Raw genomic sequence first — 23,135 nt, forward strand, 5'->3', positions numbered from 1 at the left:
AGGCCAAAACGATCTTTGACTCAGTGTATGGGATAGGCTAATTGACGGTGAAATAGCATTAGTTACCATTTTTACAGGGCAAAAATAGATAAGAGTGGGCTTAATGATGTAGCTGGTATGGGTTGATTTTAACATGTTTGACATATGAAATAGGAGATAATAACCTCAATTAACAGAAATCAAACAGATATCAAAAACGATAGAAATACCCCCAACAATATCCTTCAATAAGCCACGAGGCCAGCTCATCTGAAGTATCCTCATATTTGGCCAAAACATGAAGTTTGATCAAAATCAAAAGCAGATTCGCTTGAAAGATGACGAAAGATTTTCTATAAATAGTAATAGTGTAATATCCGTACCATGTGATCCTTAGTAACCCATGATAGCTAGAGTTTGGTACCATGTGATCCTTAGTATCCAATGGTGGTTTGAGATTTGTACCATGTGATCCCTAGTAGCCAATGGTGGTTTGAGATTTGTACCATTTGATCCCTAGTAGCCAATTGTTGTTTAAGATTTGTACCATGTGATTCTTAGTAACCAATGGTGGTTTGAGATTTGTACCATGTATTACCATGTGATCCCTAGTAACCAATGACCTACCTATCTTCAAGGCGTCTTGGGTGAGTAGGCACGTCTCCATCACCCTCCCGGTTGATAGTATACAAGGTTTCCACAGATGAAAGCTGTCCCTCACCACCAGGGGGCACACTCATCTGATCTTCCTGTAGAAAATACATAATGAATGTTTAGTTTTAGTGTGCAGTCCTCACCTCAGCTATAACAATGAAGTACTTTGTAAGACAAAACAATATCATTTGAATTCCGAATGGATTTCAATCCCTGAACCCACCTTTACCTCAAATTCTCAAAAAATATTGAATACCACTTAAAAACCATTGTTTGGGAGATTTTTTGTTGTTGTTGGGTTTTTTTGTTGTTTTTTTTGTGAACATTTCATTCAAAATGTTAAAACTGATTGAAAATCAAATGATTGATCAGACATTCTGATCATAGTTTAATATTAACCATCAGAAACACCACCAACAAATACTCTTCCACTGCCTACAGGTAATATGACCTAATGGCTCACAATACATTTTATTTGCTCCATTAGACGTCACCAGGAAACCAACAAATTAAAGTGATTATTTCTATATCTCCAACGGAGAAAGTTCCTAGACAAGATATGCCTGCTATAAAAAGTACTCATAATTTGTAAGATGTGTGGACACGTTATAAACTGGACCATTACATGGGGAAGAACAATGTACAAAGACATTTCCTATGTGGCTTAAGGAAATCATTTGTGTTCCCTCGAATAGATAAAATGAATATGAAAATCCATTAAAGAAATATATGGAGGAATGGTGAGACTTTTACTAGTGTAACTCCAATGCATTAACAGCATGGAGATGTAGAGAAACAGGAGAGTCCAACAAAGAAATGCTGACAATAAAACAGAATGGGAGCTTTACAGCTAGACAATGCTCCCAGAGGGGCAATGTTAACCCTACAAAATGCTCTGCATTACTGCTGCGTAACTTCATGCTCTTCCACCAAAACATCCCTGTACTGTCTAGCACCAGTTAAAATGTGTTTTCCCTGATGACAATGATGCACAATACAGATTACAGGTTACAGCATACCAAGGATTCAGCTAAGAAACATCACCATTATCAATACGAAGCTCTTCACCTATTGAACAATAAACCTCTGGGTCACCAGAGCTAAATCTTCTCAAGGCTAAAGAGACAACTTTGTCACCCTAAAATCTCAGTCAATGTCCATGTGGAAATCTCTCACCTTTTCCAGACAAAACCAAGTGCCATCTCTACACTCTCAAGTAAAGTCTTAAAACTGATCGTCATTTATTGACTAAATTGATGTTCAAACTAAGAACCATAATGGTTTTTGGTGTCCCTGTATGATTTTTTTTCTCCTCGAGATTAAATTAACCCCTTTCATATGTAAGAGCCACCAGGATTTATTTTTGCATTTACATTCGAGGAGAGCCAACTGCGAATTCAAATGCTTCATGATTATTTGTACGAAAAAATAACACTTTTGGATTCAATAAAGGAGTCTTACAGAGTTGATGACTCTGTAAGCTCATCATTCACAACTTAAAAGTCATTTCTATATCAGTTTTCACAAAATCATGTATTCACGAATATCTAAACAGTTAAGTTCACGAAATAAAATATTTTGCGAAATCTAAGTGGTTTACAGAGCATTATGCCCATTTTTCCTTAATTGTAATGGACCGTATCAGTAAAGGATTTTGATGTGTTGTTACTATTACTTATATAACGTAAGTATACTACTATTAACACAAGGGAAAATAGATGTACAATTTAATTGTTTTCCTTTAGAGCAAGATTTACAATTTTATTGTTTTTCTTCACAGCAAGATGTACAATTTAATTGTTTTCCTTTAGAGCAAGATGTACAATTTAATTGTTTTCCTTTAGAGCAAGATGTACAATTTTATTGTTTTCCTTCAGAGCAAGATGTACAATTTTATTGTTTTCCTTTAGAGCAATACATGATGTTTTATTTCCATCTAAAGAAACAGAAATAAAGACCATGTATCTGACAGAAATAAACTGCTGCATAACGTGTTGACTTCCAGGGCGAGTTAGGAGAATGAAATGAGCACTGAAGTACGGTCTGAACAAAAACTAGAAACACTTCAGACAGATCAAACTCGGTTCTTGTTGTTGATTTACTTGTCATTTAAACATCTTTGCAAAAACTAGAAAACTGCATTGATAAATGAGCATCAACTCTCTGTAGTTTCCTGTCGTTCAAAAAGAAACCCTGGAAATGTTGATACTAATGTCATACAAAATGTATTAGCATCTCAAGACTCTTGTATCGGTGATAGCCGTTATTGCCCTGAAGGTGTAGAGGCCTGTCAGGGAACTGAAGCTGTTGTAGGTCAAATTGTCAAACACGCACAAGGTCAGTCTGTTACTAGGTCAATCATACGACAATTTTTGTCCGGACAGAAGGTCAGTCTGTTACTAGGTCAATCATACGACAAAATTGTCCGGACAGATCCTAAAATAGTGTAGGCACACCCTGAGGGTATAGTGGTCAGTCATTACAATAATACACAGATCCTATATCGTAGCCCAGCTTACTTTTTCTAAGAATACATGAGTCAATCAATCTGTTATGTCCCTATTTATTACAAATATGTAGTCAGAAAAACTTACTATATTGTGTACCTTTAAGTATCAAAACACAACCTTGAAAATCTGATAAAGATCAAATGGCTATATTCTGTAAGATGATGTAAACAATTCTATAATAGGATATATTATCTTACCAAGCACAATTTTTATTTCCCATCTGGATCATAATGCACAAAATAAAACATTAACAGGTTAAAATTTTAGTCTGGATAAAATGACCCAGTTGCGATGAACATCAGCTACAGTACAATACAAAGAGAAAACAAGTTAACATGTTTGATATTAAAACCTGGTTTGGGTGCAGCGTGATAGCAGTGTCTACAAGGACTACAGACATCCGTGGCCACAACAAGTCTGATCACGGTAAGACAGACAGATAGAGATTTTTTAAATCAGGATGATTCAATAAACAACACCATGCAGGCTCCGGGTGTCTAAGTTCATTACCTTGGTGTTATCACCAGCAAATTGTGCCATCAGCATCAATTTCTGAACAGCAGAAATTCCATCAAATCAAGAAAATCTTCAGGATAAAATCGTTAATTGGATATATTATTGGTGATATAATGTCAGATGCATTATTTTATTTTAAATGTCAATAAAATTAGTTGTGAGATTAACAGAAGCTCTGTAATAAAGAGCCAAAATAAATTATTCTCCAACGTGTGTAAAGTTGCAGTGTAACTGAATTCTGAAACTAGATCTTAATCTTGATTTTGTTAATTAAAAAATAATACGTCAATTAAACTTATAATTGTCCTAACTTTATGTAAAATACCAAGGGGAATAACTACCCTACTCTAAATTTAACATCATGTATTAATCAACAGTTACAAATTTTATTTCATTTATTAAGAATTAAGTCGTCCTTCCTTTATATAATTACTAGAGTTACCGACACTGCTGCTGTTCATTAAGCCAGACTTAACAAATAAGATAATACAACAATCAGTATCTAAAGAAGATTAACATTGACATGGTGTTACAATAAAATTGATAATTAAACACAATTTTTGTCATTAACAACACTGATTTAATTGTAACACTGTAGGGAATCCACTACCTTCACCTAATAACCTTTTGACCTTGTTAAATCAATCAAAACTCGATTTGATTAACTGTGGAGATGATTAATGAAGTCAATATTTTAAAGTTGACTGCAGTAACAATTTGGCAACATACTTCCCACAGGCATATCATTCCCTAGATCAATTTTTTTTTTTTTTTTTTTAATTTGAAGGTATAACTAACACCAATGAATAATCGGTTCAAAGGATCTGTAAACACAGGAGATGTGTTCTTAACGATCTCTGCTGTAACAACCTGTATGAATGTTTTAAGAGATGATGCATACAACCTAGTACAGTAATGTAGCTATGGGAATTACCAAGTGTTTTACAACAGAATACGCACCAAGCAACTCTATAACAGGATGTATGGCGTAAGATGGATTATTTCCAAGAACAAGTTGTGCTGCCTATCTCCAAATTTTAAACGAAGAAATTTTATTTTTTATTTTTATTTTCTATATCAAGCCATTCCAGATAAAATGCTGGAGCCTAAGATTTTTTGACACTAAAACAGATAAATAATCATGCCAAATTTCGAAAATCACCTTAATCACCCTAAAGAATCACTATGTGAAAAATGAGAAGAAAATACAGCTGATTTATTATAGAATTCATTCAAATTTTGCTATAATTTTGGCTAAGCAATGAAGATTTTATATAAATTTCTAAAGAATACCCCATAATATAAAGTTTAAATTCATGTAATATGTAGAGTGTGTTGAGATGACAATACCTACAGCACAACTCTATTCCAAGTTCGGTTAAAATAACAGTGATAATTTTTGAGAAACTGAGCTGAACACAAAACATTAATTCCAGACTCCTAGCATCCCTAATTTCCAGAGTTGCTGAACCATAAATTCTGGACGATATTGTGTACACACATTGAAAGATGACCACTTTGTGATCTAACTATATCATATACCAAATTTAGTTAATGTTGGACTTATACTTGGTGAAAAATGAATTGGAGCGCAAAACTAAAAAAAAAAGTGAAATGTTGAAGCTGCTGGTGTCGCTAAAGTAACACCATTTAAAGGCTCTCTTCACTGTAGGCAGGACAAAAACCCCAACTTTTTCTCAACACTAAAACAGATTAAATGTTAAAACCTAAGATTTCTCGACAATGAAACAGATCAAATAACTACACTTAGGATTTTCTCAACAATCTAACAGCTTAAATACCAACACCCAAGATCTTGAAGCAATAAAACAGATCTTACACTCAAACCCAAGATTTCCTTACACTGAAAAAGATCTAATACTTAAACCCTAAATCTGTGAGCTTTGAAACAAAGCCAAAATGTCTGTTATTTTGAGTCAACACATGACTTGACAAAATAACTGGTAAATTTATAGAACAGATCTAAGAGTAGTTAACTACTGGGCAGGTGAGTTGGTATCATGTTCGTGCTAGAGTATAAGATGTCATATTAATCAGAAAACGGGTATATGGGACTAAAATATTGATCCCTTAAGGCTATGCCATGCTAGTTTCCAGTGGTAGTCGACACTAGCTCTCAACAGGCCTCATCTCTCAGCATCCCCAACCAACAAGACAATCAACTACAGAATTATCCATAGTGTGGCGAAGTTCACTCTGGATGTTGCTCCCATTATTGTAGGCAGGGCGGCTTCGTCTCAACCCGAGCACTCACCCATTTTACCTAATGTCAATTCCCAATCAATATCCAACTAGCCTTTTGTGTCTATAGTTACTAATGCTATCAAAATTTAAGCAGAGATCCAGCTGTGATTTTTAATGCTGAAGTCTCGTTGTAGAGGGAGCCTATATCTTTTCCAGACATTTTGGCATTAATCTTCCCCTTTTAATGATTTTTTTATTTCTACACTAGATGTCTGTGCCTAGTATCCATTTTAAAATGTGATTTGGATTTTCTGCTGTGTCGACATGCAATATATTTCCTTGACATATAATCATAAATCTTTCCATTTTATGAAATATTTCTGTCAATTTTCCTCCTGATCGGGAATATAACCATGCAGTCCCTAATAACTTCTGTGATATACAAAACTATGTAACATATTCCAATGAATTCCCCCCCCCCCCCACACACAAATACAAGGTGAAATAAATTTATTTATTTTGTTTTTTTCAAGAATTAATTACACAGTGATAGTAAGACTCATGAGACCTTTTAAAACATTCCTGATGTAATTTCTGCATCGCTTATATTTGATTATTTAGGTAAATTTTGTTCTAGAAAAATAATTCTATAAGGTCAATTCTGTAGCAAATAATTGTAAAAGGTCAATTATATACCAAATAGTTGTAAAAGGTCAATTATATCGAAATAATTGTAAAAGGTCAATTATATACCAAATAATTCTGTAAAAGGTCAATTATATACCAAATAGTTGTAAAAGGTCAATTATATACCAAATAATTGTAAAAGGTCAATTACATACCAAATAATTGTAAAAGGTCAATTATATACCAAATAGTTGTAAAAGGTCAATTATATCGAAATAATTGTAAAAGGTCAATTATATACCAAATAATTGTAAAAGGTCAATTACATACCAAATAATTGTGAAAAGTCAATTATATACCAAATAGTTGTAAAAGGTCAATTATATACCAAATAATTGTAAAAGGTCAATTACATACCAAATAATTGTGAAAAGTCAATTATATACCAAATAGTTGTAAAAGGTCAATTATATACCAAATAATTGTAAAAGGTCAATTATATACCAAATAAATTCTGTAAAGTCAACACATACCAGTAGAGAAACATTATTCTCAAAACAAATAATATCCAACACTGGGAGGATGAGGATAAAACCACTTGTTTGCAGCATGTATCCCAGCTAACCAGATTAAAGGATTAAGATAAGAGCTCTGATTACTGCCTTTATAATCGACTAGACAAGTACTTTGATGGACTAGTTTTCCCTAGGGTATCACAGTGATCTCAATCCTTGATGGATATAATGTTACTTCAATGTAATTTTTGTTATGAGCCCCAGACCGTGTTGTAGGCTTGCTACCTTTTAACCACCAATCTGGGTCACTAGACATCGTATTCTATATCTCAGAGAAAGGCAATTGAAATATACATATTTCTGAAACGAACAAACATTCAGTACAAAGCCATTAATGTGTTATTAACAAGAGGCCCAGGGGCCTTAACGGTCATCTGACTCTAAATTAAAACCCTTATATTATTGTAGTATGTATTCTCTCTAGCAAGTATATAGTGGCACTGTTGGCCATGGTGGCTATCTTGGATTTCTGACCGACCCAATAAATAACAACACTTGGTCTGGACCATCTAAGGATAATATCTGGTAAGTTAGAGCTGAATCCCAATGGTGGAATTTGAGAAGAAGGTTGAAATAGGTGTTGTTCAGGAAAACCATGATTGCGCAATCATGTTACAAAATGGCCGCCATTGCTGCCATGTCAAAGTTTTTACGAGGCCGAAAAAATAACAACACTTTGTTGGCCCTCCTTCCTTAACACCCTCACCCATTTCCAGCTCAATGGCACCAATGGAACTGGAGAATAAGTTTTAAATGTGTTTTTCAAGATGGCGGACATGGTGGCCATCTTGGATTTCAGACCAATCCAAAAAATAACAACACTTGGTCAGACTCATCTCAGGATCATTTCAGGCAAGTTTCAGCCAAACAGTACTGGTGGAACTTGAGAAGAAGTTTAAAATGTGTTTCTAAAGATGGTGGTTATGGCGGCCATCTTGGATTTCGGACCGACTCGAAAAATAACAACACTTGTTCGGGATCATATCAGGATAATTTCAGGCAAGTTTCAGCTCAATAGCTCTGGTGGAACTTGAGAAGAAGTTTAAAATGTGTTTTTCAAGATGGCCGCTATGGCGGCCATCTTGGATTTCGGATCGGCCCGAAAAATAACAACATTTGGTGGGGATCATCTCAGGATCATTTCTGGCGAGTTTCAGCCCAACAGCACTGGTGGAACTTGAGAAGGAATTTAAAATGTGTTTTTTCAAGATGGCGGCTATGGCGGCCATGGCGGCCATCTTGGATTCCGGATTGACCCGAAAAATAACAACACTTGGTCGGAATCATATCAGGATCATTTCAGGCAAGTTTCAGCTCAATAACACTGGTGGAACTTGAGAAGTTTAAAGTTTAAAATGTGTTTTTCAAGATGGCGGTTATGGCGGCCATCTTGGATTTCGGACCGACCCAAAAAATAACAACACTTGGTCGGGATCATATCAGGATCATTTCAGGCCAGTTTCAGCCCAACAGCACTTGTGGAACTTGAGAAGAAGTTTAAAATGTGTTTTTCAAGATGGCGGCTATGGCGGCCATCTTGGATTTTGGACCGACCCGAAAAATAACAACACTTGGTCGGGATCATATCAGGATCATTTCAGGCAAGTTTCAGCTCAATAGCACTGGTGGAACTTGAGAAGAAGTTTAAAATGTGTTTTTCAAGATGGCGGCTATGGCGGCCATCTTGGATTTCGGATCGACCTGAAAAATAACTACACTTGGTGGGGATCATCTCAGGATCATTTCTTGTTAGTTTCAGCCCAACAGCACTGGTAGAACTTGAGAAGAAGTTTAAAATGTGTTTTTCAAGATGGCGGCTATGGCGGCCATCTTGGATTTTGGACCGACCCGAAAAATAACAACACTTGGTCGGGATCATATCAGGATCTTTTCTGGTAAGTTTCAGCCCAACAGCACTAGTAGAACTTGAGAAGAAGTTTAAAATGTGTTTTTCAAGATGGCGGCTATGGCGGCCATCTTGGATTTTGGACCGACCCGAAAAATAACAACATTTGGTCGGGATCATATCAGGATCATTTCAGGCAAGTTTCAGCTCAATAGCTCTGGTGGAACTTGAGAAGAAGTTTAAAATGTGTTTTTCAAGATGGCGGTTATGGCGGCCATCTTGGATTTCGGACCGACCTGAAAAATAACAACACTTGGTCGGGATCATATCAGGATCTTTTCTGGTAAGTTTCAGCCCAACAGCACTGGTAGAACTTGAGAAGAAGTTTAAAATGTGTTTTTCAAGATGGCGGCTATGGCGGCCATCTTGGATTTCGGACCGACCCGAAAAATAACAACACTTGGTTGGGATCATATCAGGATCATTTCAGGCAAGTTTCAGCTCAATAGCACTGGTGGAACTTGAGAAGAAGTTTAAAATGTGTTTTTCAAGATGGCGGTTATGGCGGCCATCTTGGATTTTGGACCGACCCGAAAAATAACAACACTTGGTGGGGATCATCTCAGGATCATTTCAGGCAAGTTTCAGCTCAATAGCACTGGTGGAACTTGAGAAGAAGTTTAAAATGTGTTTTTCAAGATGGCGGTTATGGCGGCCATCTTGGATTTTGGACCGACCCGAAAAATAACAACACTTGGTGGGGATCATCTCAGGATCATTTCTGGCAAGTTTCAGCCCAACAGCACTGGTGGAACTTGAGAAGAAGTTTAAAATGTGTTTTTCAAGATGGCGGCTATGGCGGCCATCTTGGATTTCGGACCGACCCGAAAAATAACAACACTTGGTCGGGATCATATCAGGATCATTTCTGGCAAGTTTCAGCCCAACAGCACTGGTGGAACTTTAGAAGAAGTTTAAAATATGTTTTCAAAATGGCGGCTATGGCGGCCATCTTGGATTTCGGACCGACCCGAAAAATAACAACACTTGGTCAGGACCATCTCAGGATCATTTCTGGCAAGTTTCAGCTTAATCCCACTGGTGGAACTTGAGAAGAAGATTGAAATGTGAAAAGTTTACGGACGGCGGACGGCGGACGGCGCACGGCGCACGGCGGACGGCGGACGGCGGACGACGACGGACGAAGCACGATAGCTATAGGTCATCCTGACCCTTCGGGTCAGATGACCTAATAAGCCTAATTAAGTCCAGGTTTGTTGCATAATAAGCCACATAATTGTTATCCAATGTGTAATTCTTTCACAAAAAACGATAAATGTATTTAAAATGACATATATGCACATAAAGCCCCTCCCAAAATAAAATACTGTGGAACCTTAAGCCTGTATTTGTCACTGTAATTCAACACTTGCCAAAAATAGTTTTTCCATATTAAGAATACAAAAGAAACAGAAATATATTTATAGCCAGTAATCGAGTGCCTGTCTGATAAACCATCCACTATAGGCCAGGCTGTTACTACTCCTGATTAGCTTAACTTGAATTTTCATAAAAAAAAAAAATTGTGAAATATTTTGTTATACCCAACAGTTATGTTGAATATTTTTGGAATTTTATAATTAATCCTTGTGAAGGGTTTCTAAATGTGACCGACTTCATTAAGGGTTGTGATTTAAAAAAAAAAAAAAAAAATGCATTGACTTGAAAATAAAATAATCAGGCTTCTGACATTTGAGACCAATTATCAGGTTTAACGCCTCTAGAGCTTAAATCTATAACGGGCAAGATTAGATGGGGCCGACAGTAGTATGTGGGGAAACATATCTACACAATAACAATCTCACGACACCTTAATGTTCAATACCTCAACAACATTACTGTTTGATCAACAACTGAAGAGATAGCCTGTCAATCCAACAGCTAAAATGGTTACACTATTACAACAGACATCGGCTTTCAACCTCGCTACCTGTTCAGACCCTTGTGCCAAAGGGTGTGAAACTGAACAGTACCAATTAATGTGCATATGACCTTCTCATTTTCGGTTTCTTAAAATCCAATATAGCATCTTATTGGTTTTTTTTTTTCTTCCCCCCCCCTCTCTTTGGATCATAAACAAAATTAAAACATGCACAATATTGGTGACAAAGGGGAATCTACTTCAGAAATATGATGAAGATACATGCAAAACCTTGAAGGAAAGCCAAAAACTGTCAAAATCCAAGATGGCCACCTCTTTGGCAATCTGTTTTTGTACGTCTCAATGATCATCTATGATTGATGATGAGAAAAACCTTAAAATACTTATCAAGGAATTATGAAATTGTTGGAACATTGATTAATTCATTGTATGCTATATTAGTTCCTTTCGGCATACTTTTCAGCAAGAATTAGCAAAAATCATCGGCATTTACTCTTTTAGTCAGAATATACATTAAGTGTATTTGTCCTGTCGACTCGAAGAGACTTTGTCCTGTCTATGCAAACTAAAAGAATATTATAAACTTTTCTCAAAGTTACAATGGACATCTTTGATAGCATTTTCTCACCTTTTCATCGAAGTCTGACTTGCTGGCATCTTCTATAGCCTGAGACTTGTGGTGAGTGGGATTGGTGTGTTTGTTGGCGTTATGATGACTAGATTCAGTGACATTAGAACGGCATTCACCGCTGTTTGACCTTGACCTCGTTGGATGTTTCCTGTCCCATTCATGATCGTCAGTGTGACTTCGCTTCCTAAAACAAAATTTAGTACCCGAGTTATCCTCCTGCAGACCTATATCTACATTACACCCCACAGATGACAAAGATATGATTGGATTTACCATGTCTAACCGAGACTATATCCTAGTAAAAGAACGGAAAATTAATACTGACACACGACACAATTCTTTAACAAAAAAAAAATTCTGTATAATTCTTAAGACTGATTTGCAGAATCATGATTAGAGTTCTGTGAAGTAAAAAGTCTTGCTGTCTTTTTTTTTAAGTCTGTAAATGATAAATTCTCAAAATCCTTCAAAATTCTGAAAATACTTTGTAATTTTAAATGCTTCTGATGATGTTGATACTTATCCTTCTGAGAAACTAAGCTGAACAAACTTTGCGTGATGTTAATACCAATGAAACTTAGCTTCTTTGTTATAATGAAACAAAAAAAGTTTGATGAATTTCAAATTTAGTCTACTAGATGATAAATATATATCTAATGTTGATAAAAAAGGTTCCTGTAATATACCCAGAGAGGCCAACCATGTACTTGCAGGGCATATACTGGGTAATGTATCACTGAAATATCGGCACACTGTTGATTAGCAGCGCCATCTTGAATAGAACTATTAAAGACAAGGGAGGTAATCAACAAATCCTGTTAAGACAAACAAACATACTTACCAAACCCCTAAAATACACATTTTTTTCTCCATTTGAAATCTTATGCCCAGCTTTCCCTGAATCAAACACTAGATACACTTACTCCTTTTGACTGGAGTCCTGATTAGTCTTTTTGTGGTGACTAGACCTATGGCTGCTGCCTTTTTGACGTTTGCTGCTACTTGCTACCACATCCCCGTGGTCTGCCTCCGACTTGCGTTTTTTGTGAAGTTTTCGGTGACTGTTTGCAACACTGTTAGAGGACTGATGTGAAGAGAATGAGGAGTCCAATTTACTCTCCGGCGTATCGAGGTTGATCTCATTGTCAATCAGTTCCTTATTGATATCACTTTCCGAATCTACACGTGGCTTTCTTGATTCACTACTACTGACAGGTATATCAGAACTCGACTTCCTCTTGTCTGATTTTTTCCTGGCTTCGATAAAGTGACTAACTAGAGCCCAATCTAACCTTACAATGATACTTGGCCGGCCGTCCTTGTAGGAGAGCGCATCCAGTATCTTTGATTTGTCCTTTTCCTTCTCCGGAGATGGGATTATCTTAGGTTTATCTGGCACAGTTGGTAAAGGAGAAAGTAGTGTGTCGTTTCTCCCGAACTCCTCCAAAATCTCATTCATACTATTCTTGTCAAAACTTGTATTGCTATTATTCATTTTTTCGTAGGGTTTCATCGGTGCCACTACAGCGATGGGCGGGGCTGGTGCCTCGCTTACCTTATGCTCCTTCACATCCTTTTCTTCATTATGTTTCATAGCACGACATTTCTTTGAGGACTTCTCCTTAGAGGAGGAGCGACTGTATTTTGGCGGTTTAGTTTGACTATTGCTACCACTAGACTTAGTTTCAGTCTTGCTCTCCTTTTTGCTGCTTTTAGAACTTGAAGATTTCTTTTCCTTGGATTTGGAATCGTGACGATTGTGGAAATCCAGTTGTGTTGACACCATCGAGACCTCCTTCGTATTAAACTTTGCGTTAGGATCGGCACTTTTTTCTGGTGTGACACTGAGGATGTCTATCTCCATATTTTCATCATCCTCGTCCATGACCATTTGTATTGCTGGGATCACAGGTGGCGCCACCACCTCCTCCTCATCATCGTCCTCACTGTCCGTGTCAATAAATACCTTAGATTTATGTATCTTGGAATTTTTCTTTCTCTGATCACATTGAGATGTAGACACTTTTTTCTTGGGTTTTTCCTTTTTGGAGGATTCACTAGGGGGGCGCCCTCTGTTACTAGTCTGTTTAGATGTACTTTTCCACTGGCATGTTTTGATCCTCGCCCTGTAGACGAAGCACCGGGTGATTTACCAGAATTCCGTACATTGCCAAGGTTACTGCTAGGAACAATATTATTTTTAAACTTTTTTGACACAATTTTGTTTATACTTTCATCTGTGTCATAGTCATCATCATCGCCATCATCATCGTCATCAGCATCACCATCTTCCTTCAAATCGGGTTTGATAAATTCATTGAGGATGTTGTCTATGACCTCATTGTTGGGGTCCTCCTTGCAGGGACTGGACCTGACTAGTGAATTTGAGGCGAGGGTGGGAACTGAGGGGGTAGGGGGCATGAACGTCCCCAGAGCCCAACTTGTCTTCTTCTGTAATACAAACAAACAGGTATCAGACATCGAACCAGTTAGCAAAAACAAAGTGTTTTTGTTCTCAAGGTTCAAATTTGCAGTTTTATTTAAAAGTTTGAAGCAAAAGGGTGTTTCTTTAGAGAAATTATGAAACAAACATTATTTTCTCTATCATTTCCAAGGTAACTATTTTTTGCCATTTTAAACCAAAACAAAAACAGTTCAATGTAATCTAATATACCTAAACTGCTAACATCAAACCACACCAAAGAGACATTTTATTACCAATGTAAATATTTTAAGAATATGATTTTACCACAAAAAATCATACTTTTTTGTGTCATATGAATTTATGAAAAACCTTATGACATCATATCAAATCAACTGAATTTTGTAAGATATGATAACTTAAAGAAAGTATCTGAGAGATTTTCCACTGTCAGCATTCTTCAATTGACTGTTTTTAAATAACCTACTTATCACAAATTTCTATTTTTTTTTTTTTAAATTCATTTCTTTAGAAACATTGAAGGCTTATAAAATGTAACGCAGCCCAATCTGACAAAATGGAATTGGCTAGTCTACCCTAAAGTCTGTATAATACAGCATGGACAGATATGAGTCTGACTGTACTTGACTGAAATATTTTGACATTTATTCCAGTTTCCGAGATGCTGTTATAAACCTAGAAGCAGGTCATGGATCAATGTATCCGACTCGTATCCGTGGGGATCTGTCCGATCAATACTTCCGCCTGGCCCCTATCACGGAATTCATCACAGTAAAACGACAAGGCAAAAAGGCCCTCCTAACAGTAAACAATACACTGGCTGGATACCTGATGCATAACATGACTTGAAGAGTGATAATAAACTAAAGGCTTGTAGGCCAAATCCTTAAAAAACATGTTATGTTTTTATAAACTAATTTTCCTTTTTTTTTTTCTTATCGGAGATGGAGAAAAGGAAATGTCAAAGTTGGTACATCTTTATGTAATATTCTTCCATGATGTGTATTTTGATGTTGATGAAGTTCTGAAAACGTTAAATTTTTATGAACTTTTGTCTTTTTTTATGAGATAGTTAAGGAAATGTCAGAGTGGGTGATATTATGTAACATTCTTCTATTATAGCCGACATACTATTTGAAGTTAATATGTATTTTGATGTTAATCAAGCCCATTAAAACATTTTACATTTTTATAAATTAATTTATTTTTTTCTATCTTTTTTCATGAGATGGAAGAAGGTAATGTCAGAGTTGGCATCTAAAAATCTACGTAACAATTTTCAATGATAACTAACACACCACTGGAAATAGATGTGTATTCTGATATAAATCGTGTAGAATCCCTACATGAAGTATCAAAATAAAACATAATTTATGGAATGGTTTTATTCTCGTTATGGATACTGTGAAGCAAGTAGGGCTGGATTCCTCTGTAACACTTAAACACCTGTTTAAACGGTACATGTAAATAAAATAATATTAATATACAACATGTTTTATTAAAACAGCCTTTATCCTTTGAACTGGGCCCACAGAAATGTTTCCAGTTATGCCTACAATAAGTGGATACGGTGTGCTACAGCTGACACATGTATGATTCATTATCGATATACATATCTATGTATATATACATTTACAAAACACAGAATGAACTCAAACATTCATTACAAAACTGCAAGCTAAATTTTACATTTCAACTTTGCTAGAACCACTTATTTTGAATTCCATTAAAAACTGCCATACAATCAGGAAATTTTCACATCATAAAATATAAATTAAAAATGAACTTCTAAAACAGCTATCTTTTTTACGAGTGTGTAGGGTTTCTGGGGAGTTGAACTATTAGCGGAGACCACCCTCTCTGAGGTGCAAGTTGGTCTTCCTGGAACAGACAGGGTCCTTAGGGACCACCCATACACTGGCACAGACTTGGGAGGCACTCACTAAAATACCTAATATAATGGCTGCTTCTTCTTGTACATCTTATCCTCAATATTCCATCATATGATTTAATTTGTTTGAAGTATTTCTATCATAATGCTTGTAGTGAAGTGAAGTTTGTATAATATTTTTGCGATAATTTTTTTTTTCTTAGATAACTATGGGTCTTGATTAACAATTCAATTGGACTTTTTTAAAAATTTAAATATTGTAAATGTCAAAAGATATATTGTAATAACAGGATAAGAAATTATGAGGACATTCCCTGCAGAGGAGGAGGGATACACTCTCAACATACACAACATTCTCCAATGGCCAATAATTCTCCACACAATCTCGGAGGAAAAATGCCCTTACTGTGTTTCAGGAATAAAAATTGACAAAAATATATTCATCTCTAAAAATCAGTCATACTTTAAAAGTTACTTTGAAAGAATGTCCTCACCTGTTCCTGAGGTGGGGGAGGAGATTTAATGGGTGGGGTTTTGGGTCGTTCTGTCTTTTCAATTTCATCTTGGTTGTCGGCCTCGGAGCCGGGACTATCACTATCCGAGCCGCTGGTATCCGATTCCTCCTCAGACTCATCGCTGCTAGATCCACTACTGGATGTGAACATCGGATCAGATCTAGAAAACACACAAATACATCCACCATTACATGACAATGTCAAAAACCACAAACGGTCACGGACATGTTACTTGTGTGTTAAACCGATGTTCAGATGATTTTTTTCTTGATAAAAACAGATGAGCTAATGATGATGTGCATGGTGGTTATGACAGGTGTTGAGATAATTAAAAGTTTAGATAGGTAATGTTCAGTAATGCATATTTCGACTGAACCACCTGCATGAGGATATTTTTAGAAAGTGATGTAATCAAACTGTAACTCCTGAAATATTTCTGTTACACTTCAGGAATGAAGAAGAAAATAGGATGAGGAATATACATATATTGAATTACATTTGTCAAAAAAAAAATTTATTTAATTTTCACAATGGAGTAGAGTTCTGATAATGTGAGGTTCACCCTCTATACTAGGATTGTACAATCATGCATACACGTAGCATCCTGAGCCACACAGGTTGTTTTTTATGTTTGTGTACACAACACAGGTGACAGGTGTACAACCCAGTTCGTATGCCACCAGCTGAACATGTTTTAATCTTTCTTCCTGATCAGAATAAGTCATCATTCCACTCGTTGTTCAGAAATGTGTGTTTAGCTAATTATATACCAACAGAAACAGACCAACATGTATTACCGTGAGTAACAGTCGAGTCAGCAACGTGTTACAGCTAACTCAGCATACCAACCCATAAAAATGTTACAGCTAGCTCAGCATATACCAACGCATAAAAATGTTACAGCTATAGCTCAGCATACCAACGCATCAAAGTGTTATCAAACTGTATTAAATCATCACAAGACTTTGTAAGTAATTAAAGACAAAAGAAATCTTATAATGATATAATTCAGATTAGGCTTGTAAAACCACATCTCTCATTCAGGTACTGTATTGCGATAGACAGTCGGTGCAAGTCGACCCTAAAATTGCATCTATTCATAAACAACATTTCACCCAGTGGCTATGTTTATATATACATGTATATACACATGTTCCTGGTTTAAATGAAAATGTTACTTGGAAAGTGTCCAATAAAAATAAACTAAAATGCCTCATAAATTTTGGACAGACATGATTGTGTAGAGGTATTTATACACCAATTACCTGGTATAACCCCATCATACCAGATACACCACTGATACACAGGCATTGCATAAACACATCTATGCTGGTTACATAGCAAACAAACATCTATAGCTACAACTACAGACAACAATCTACACGTAAATCTTTGTTTACACATACATTACACCAGCTATTATAGATCAGGAATAATATATATCCAATTTTGTCTTTACGCTGATCAACCAATTAATTAACTATGTGACTTTCATCTTGATTAATCATACAAGTTTAGTGTGATGTCAATTTTACTATCCTTTATTCAATGAAGTTGTTTATATGCAATCCAACACAACTGAAAAAAGCATCTTTAGTATTGCTATCTGATCAGCTTTTTATCATTTGTACACCATTAACAAGATTTTTCATAAAGTAGCTAAACCATATGTAGTCAAAATCTGGATATCCTATCTTAAAAGGGTTGCAAATCTCTAGAGATGTACAGTATTGTGGGAGATTTCCCTACACAACCTCTAGAGATGTACAGTATTGTGGGAGATTTCCCTACACAACCTCTACAGATGTACAGTATTGTGGGAGATCCCCCTACACAACCTCTAGAGATGTACAGTATTGTGGGAGATTTCCCTACACAACCTCTAGAGATGTACAGAATTGTGGGAGATTTCCCTACACAACCTCTAGAGATGTACAGTATTGTGGGAGATCTCCCTACACAACCTCTAGAGATGTACAGTATTGTGGGAGATTTCCCTACACAACCTCTGGAGATGTACAGTATTGTGGGAGATTTCCCTACACAACCTCTGGAGATGTACAGTATTGTGGGAGATTTCCCTACACAACCTCTAGAGATGTACAGTATTGTGGGAGATTTCCCTACACAACCTCTAGAGATGTACAGTATTGTGGGAGATCTCCCTACACAACCTCTAGAGATGTACAGTGTTGTGGGAGATTTCCCTACACAACCTCTAGAGATGTACAGTATTGTGGGAGATTTCCCTACACAACCTCTAGAGATGTACAGTATTGTGGGAGATCTCCCTACACAACCTCTAGAGATGTACAGTGTTGTGGGAGATTTCCCTACACAACCTCTAGAGATGTACGGTATTGTGGGAGATTTCCCTACACAACCTCTAGAGATGTACAGTATTGTGGGAGATTTCCCTACACAACCTCTAGAGATGTACAGTATTGTGGGAGATTTCCCTACACAACCTCTAGAGATGTACAGTATTGTGGGAGATTTCCCTACACAACCTCTAGAGATGTACAGTATTGTGGGAGATCTCCCTACACAACCTCTAGAGATGTACAGTATTGTGGGAGATTTCCCTACATGGGATAGGATACTGATGTTAAGTTTGAACTAGCTTCCATCATACAGTTCCAACAATTGTTTCGTCACATTTAACAGTAACACATGGTGCTGAAGAACAGAACCCCACACACAATACATTGAAATTCATAGAAAAAGCGTAAATAAATGGTTGAAGTAGAGGCATGTTTTGCTGTGCATTCATACGACAGCATACTGATTGAAACAGCACTTGAAATTTAACGCACGAGGACTGGAATTAATTCAGTTGGTTCTGGCTGATTTTTGAATAATTCCTGTAATTTCATAACATCAGTCTCCAGGGTGTTTTTTGTTTTTTTTTCGTTGTGCTTTTAATTCTGAATTCATTTCAATATTGATCTCTTGTTATCATATGCATTGTTTTCAATCTCATTTCCAATTTCTTCCAACACCGATACATCCTCATGATCAGGTGAAGATCATCTGTGTGTTTGAATTGAAAGGTGATGATCCTTGTGTATGAATCCATACAAGCACTTAATCAACTCTGATTAACCTTCAATTTAGAAAGTCTTCATATCCTATGTTGTGATTCTTCACAAAGAAATAAAAAAAAAAAATCAGGACAGCTAGTTACACACGAAATAGCTAGACGCTTGTGGATAGTTTCAGGTAGTACGTTTGATATTCTTAGAAGAATTTTTTTTTAAATTGTAAGGGCAAATCAAAAGTGGAATACATTAATTGTTAATCTCAAACTAGGGACTACATATGAAGTTAAAGGAAGTTCAGAAAAAAGTATTCTTCAGTGATAACAAGTGCAATCAATTATGCGAAGCACACTTGTAGCAGCCATCGTCAATGCTTCGTATTACAATTTCAGTTACCTAGCTATAGGATATTAATTTTCAATGCCAAATAAATGCATCTGATACATAGATATAAGATATTTTTGTGAAACTTGATTCAAATTCTAAAACTAATCTCAACAAACTGAAGTTGATGAATAATTAAATCGAAAATATGTGAAAATTCAGAAAAAATTCCAGAAAAAAATCCAAACATTTCCAACACCCAATTTTCATTTCATCATATCTAGATCTATATGATTATATTCATCAAATGAAGAGGGTATATGATTTATTTTTATGGACTTAAATGCTTTCAAAAAACTTACCCCAAAATGTTTTAAAATTTTTGGGGCAGGACATGGATGCAGACTCCAGGGCGACAGCATTAGCTAACGGTTACTGTAACCGATGAGCTAACAAGGATTCTTTATAGATGGACAATGGACAGACCAACGAATGACAAACCATGAGTGACTTTAATAGCCCACCATGGAAAGGATGTTTGACAGCAAGAGAGGATGTTGACAGCAAGAGGATGTTTGACAGTAAGAGAGGATGTTTGACAGTAAGAGAGGATGTTTGACAGTGAGAGGATGTTTGACAGTAAGAGAGGATGTTTGACAGCAAGAGAGGATGTCTGACAGTAAGAGAGGATGTTTGACAGTAAGAGAGGCTGTTTGACAGTAAGAGAGGATGTTTGAGAGTAAGAGAGGATGTTTGACAGTAAGAGAGGATGTTTGACAGTGAGTGAGGATGTTTGACAGTAAGAGAGGATGTTTGAAAGTATAAAGGATGTTTGACAGTGAGTGAGGATGTTTGACAGTAAGAAAGGATGTTTGACAGTAAGAGAGGATGTTTGACAGTAAGTGAGGCTGTTTGACAGTAAGAGAGGATGTTTGAGGATGTTTGACAGTAAGAGAGGATGTTTGACAGTAAGAGAGAATGTTTGACAGTAAGTGAGGCTGTTTGACAGTAAGAGAGGATGTTTGAAAGTAAGAGAGGATGTTTGACAGTAAGAGACTGTTTGACAGTAAGAGAGGATATTCGACAGTAAGAGAGGATGTTTGACAGTAAGAGAGGATGTTTGACAGTAAGAGAGGCTGTTTGACAGTAAGAGAGGCTGTTTGGACAGTAAGAGAGGATGTTTGACAGTAAGAGAGGATGTTTGACAGTGAGTGAGGATGTTTGACAGTAAGAGAGGATGTTTGACAGCAAGAGGATGTTTGACAGCAAGAGAGGATGTTTGACAGCAAGTGAAGATGTTTGACAGTAAGAGAGGATGTTTGACAGTAGAGAGGATGTTTGACAGTAAGAGAGGATGTTTGACAGTGAGAGGATGTTTGACAGTAAGAGAGGATGTTTGACAGCAAGAGAGGATGTTTGAGAGTAAGAGAGGATGTTTGAGAGTAAGAGAGGCTGTTTGACAGTAAGAGAGGATGTTTGACAGTAAGAGAGGATGTTTGAGAGTAAGAGAGGATGTTTGACAGTAAGAGGATGTTTGACAGTAAGAGAGGATGTTTGACAGTAAGAGAGGATGTTTGACAGTAAGAGAGGATGTTTGAGAGTAAGAGAGGATGTTTGAGAGTGAGTGAGGATGTTTGACAGTAAGTGAGGATGTTTGACAGTAAGTGAGGATGTTTGACAGTAAGTGAGGATGTTTGAGAGTAAGAGAGGATGTTTGACAGTAAGTGAGGATGTTTGACAGTAAGTGAGGATGTTTGACAGTAAAAGAGGATGTTTGAGAGTAAGAGAGGCTGTTTGACAGTAAGAGAGGATGTTTGACAGTAAGAGAGGCTGTTTGACAGTAAGAGAGGATGTTTGACAGTAAGAGAAGATGTTTGACAGTAAGAGAGGATGTTTGAGAGTAAGAGAGGATGTTCGACAGTAAGAGAGGATGTTTGACAGTAAGAGAGGCTGTTTGGACAGTAAGAGAGGATGTTTGACAGTAAGAGAGGATGTTTGACAGTGAGTGAGGATGTTTGACAGTAAGAGAGGATGTTTGACAGTAAGAGAGGATGTTTGACAGTAAGAGAGGATGTTTGACAGTAAGAGAGGCTGTTTGACAGTAAGTGAGGATGTTTGACAGTAAGAAAGGATGTTTCATGAAAATGCTCCAATATTGTTACTGTGTATAGACAGTAGAATATCTGTTGATGGCCAGACAGACAGCCTGATTCCAGTAAATCCCTCTCTCTATCCTGATGCCATCAATAGGACTATCAGCAATGAGGTATAAATCTGGATAATAGGGAAATTCTCCTGACATAATCGTGTTATAAATCACAATGTATTAGTCCAATCATGTATAAATTGGCCATTGTATTGTTGAAATACCATTTCACTATCAATCAACCTTAATACCTGAATCACATTTTTTTTTTAAAAGTTGAATAAACCACATTTTTTTCAGATGCTTCATAGGTGAATTTCCTTTCAAGCAATAAAAACAACACTGAATCGTTTGGCATTTGAAATATAAAATTCCTCCCTCAGGCTTAATCGTCATCTCGGGGCTATACAACTGTTTTTTTATCCATTATCTAAAGCTGACAACAACGCCAATGGACCAAATAATATTCCATATGAAACAAATGACATGTCGGTTTACCGATACACAAACACCAGATCTGAGAGATCAATGGCTAAACTGATTTTTTTCCCGAAGACTCAGTCTTTGGCTGGCTAATATGTTTTGTTCTGTGAAGATAAACGGGTGATTTATCCCACTTTTAATACACAATAGCACTTGAAGCATCCGGATTGCACGAAACAAACTGCAACAGCTAATGACAACACAAGTCAGTCATTTCTACAAAACATCTTACGAGAAGGATCTTCCAACACATATTTTTCATTCTGATATATTTTTTTTTTAAATTGACAGAAGCAAACCTTGAAAACCACATTTTTGTCAGAAAATTCTGATCATGAGTTTAACGTTATCAGCTGGTTTTGTTTCATGTCATTATAAAAGACAACTTTGGGAAAAATAAATCCTGTTACATCTCCAGACATTTTCAATTTTGGAATATAAATATATCAAATCCACCGGGAGCAATATTGTTCTAAAGATTCATTTTGCATCTAGTAAAAACGACAAGATCAACGTTAAATAAAACTCGGAATTTCTAAACGCACTGATAAGACAAATTTCATCTTCTAACCATTATGACAGCATTACATTGGAACATTTCCAAACCAATTTTAATAAGATTTGTAGACAAATGATATAAACTCCTCAATACATACTGTCCACATAAGTCTGGTAAGTACCCTCATTGATTACAAATCTCCAGACACAATCAATAAACAACTCATAATAAATCTAATCAACCGTTCAGGTCGGGTTCTCCTCGGGTTCTCCTGCCAGTGTTGAACAATTGTGGCCTCTGTGCCTGAA

General features: G+C 36.4%; 2 protein-coding genes across 2 annotated transcripts in view; both read right to left on the minus strand.

The window, feature by feature from the left end:
• Nucleotides 1-13,495, minus strand: part of LOC117329620 (AF4/FMR2 family member 1-like) — a 30,366-nt gene extending 16,871 nt beyond the window's left edge. Inside the window, exons 1-3 of the mRNA XM_033887643.1 lie at nt 12,409-13,495; nt 11,483-11,669; nt 607-728 (exon numbers count right to left, since the gene is read on the minus strand). Of these exons, the coding sequence (XP_033743534.1) occupies nt 607-728; nt 11,483-11,669; nt 12,409-13,376 (1,277 nt within the window). The 5' untranslated portion in view covers nt 13,377-13,495. The remainder of the gene's footprint in view (nt 1-606; nt 729-11,482; nt 11,670-12,408) is intronic.
• The window catches only part of LOC117329621 (AF4/FMR2 family member 1-like), a 97,744-nt gene continuing 87,976 nt past the window's right edge, over nt 13,368-23,135 (minus strand). The window contains exons 10-11 of the mRNA XM_033887644.1: nt 16,314-16,494; nt 13,368-13,936 (exon numbers count right to left, since the gene is read on the minus strand). Coding sequence (XP_033743535.1) covers nt 13,391-13,936; nt 16,314-16,494 — 727 coding nt within the window. The 3' untranslated portion in view covers nt 13,368-13,390. The remainder of the gene's footprint in view (nt 13,937-16,313; nt 16,495-23,135) is intronic.

This window comes from Pecten maximus, chromosome 6 (genome assembly GCF_902652985.1).
Source record: "Pecten maximus chromosome 6, xPecMax1.1, whole genome shotgun sequence".
Taxonomy (NCBI): Eukaryota; Metazoa; Mollusca; class Bivalvia; order Pectinida; family Pectinidae; genus Pecten; species Pecten maximus.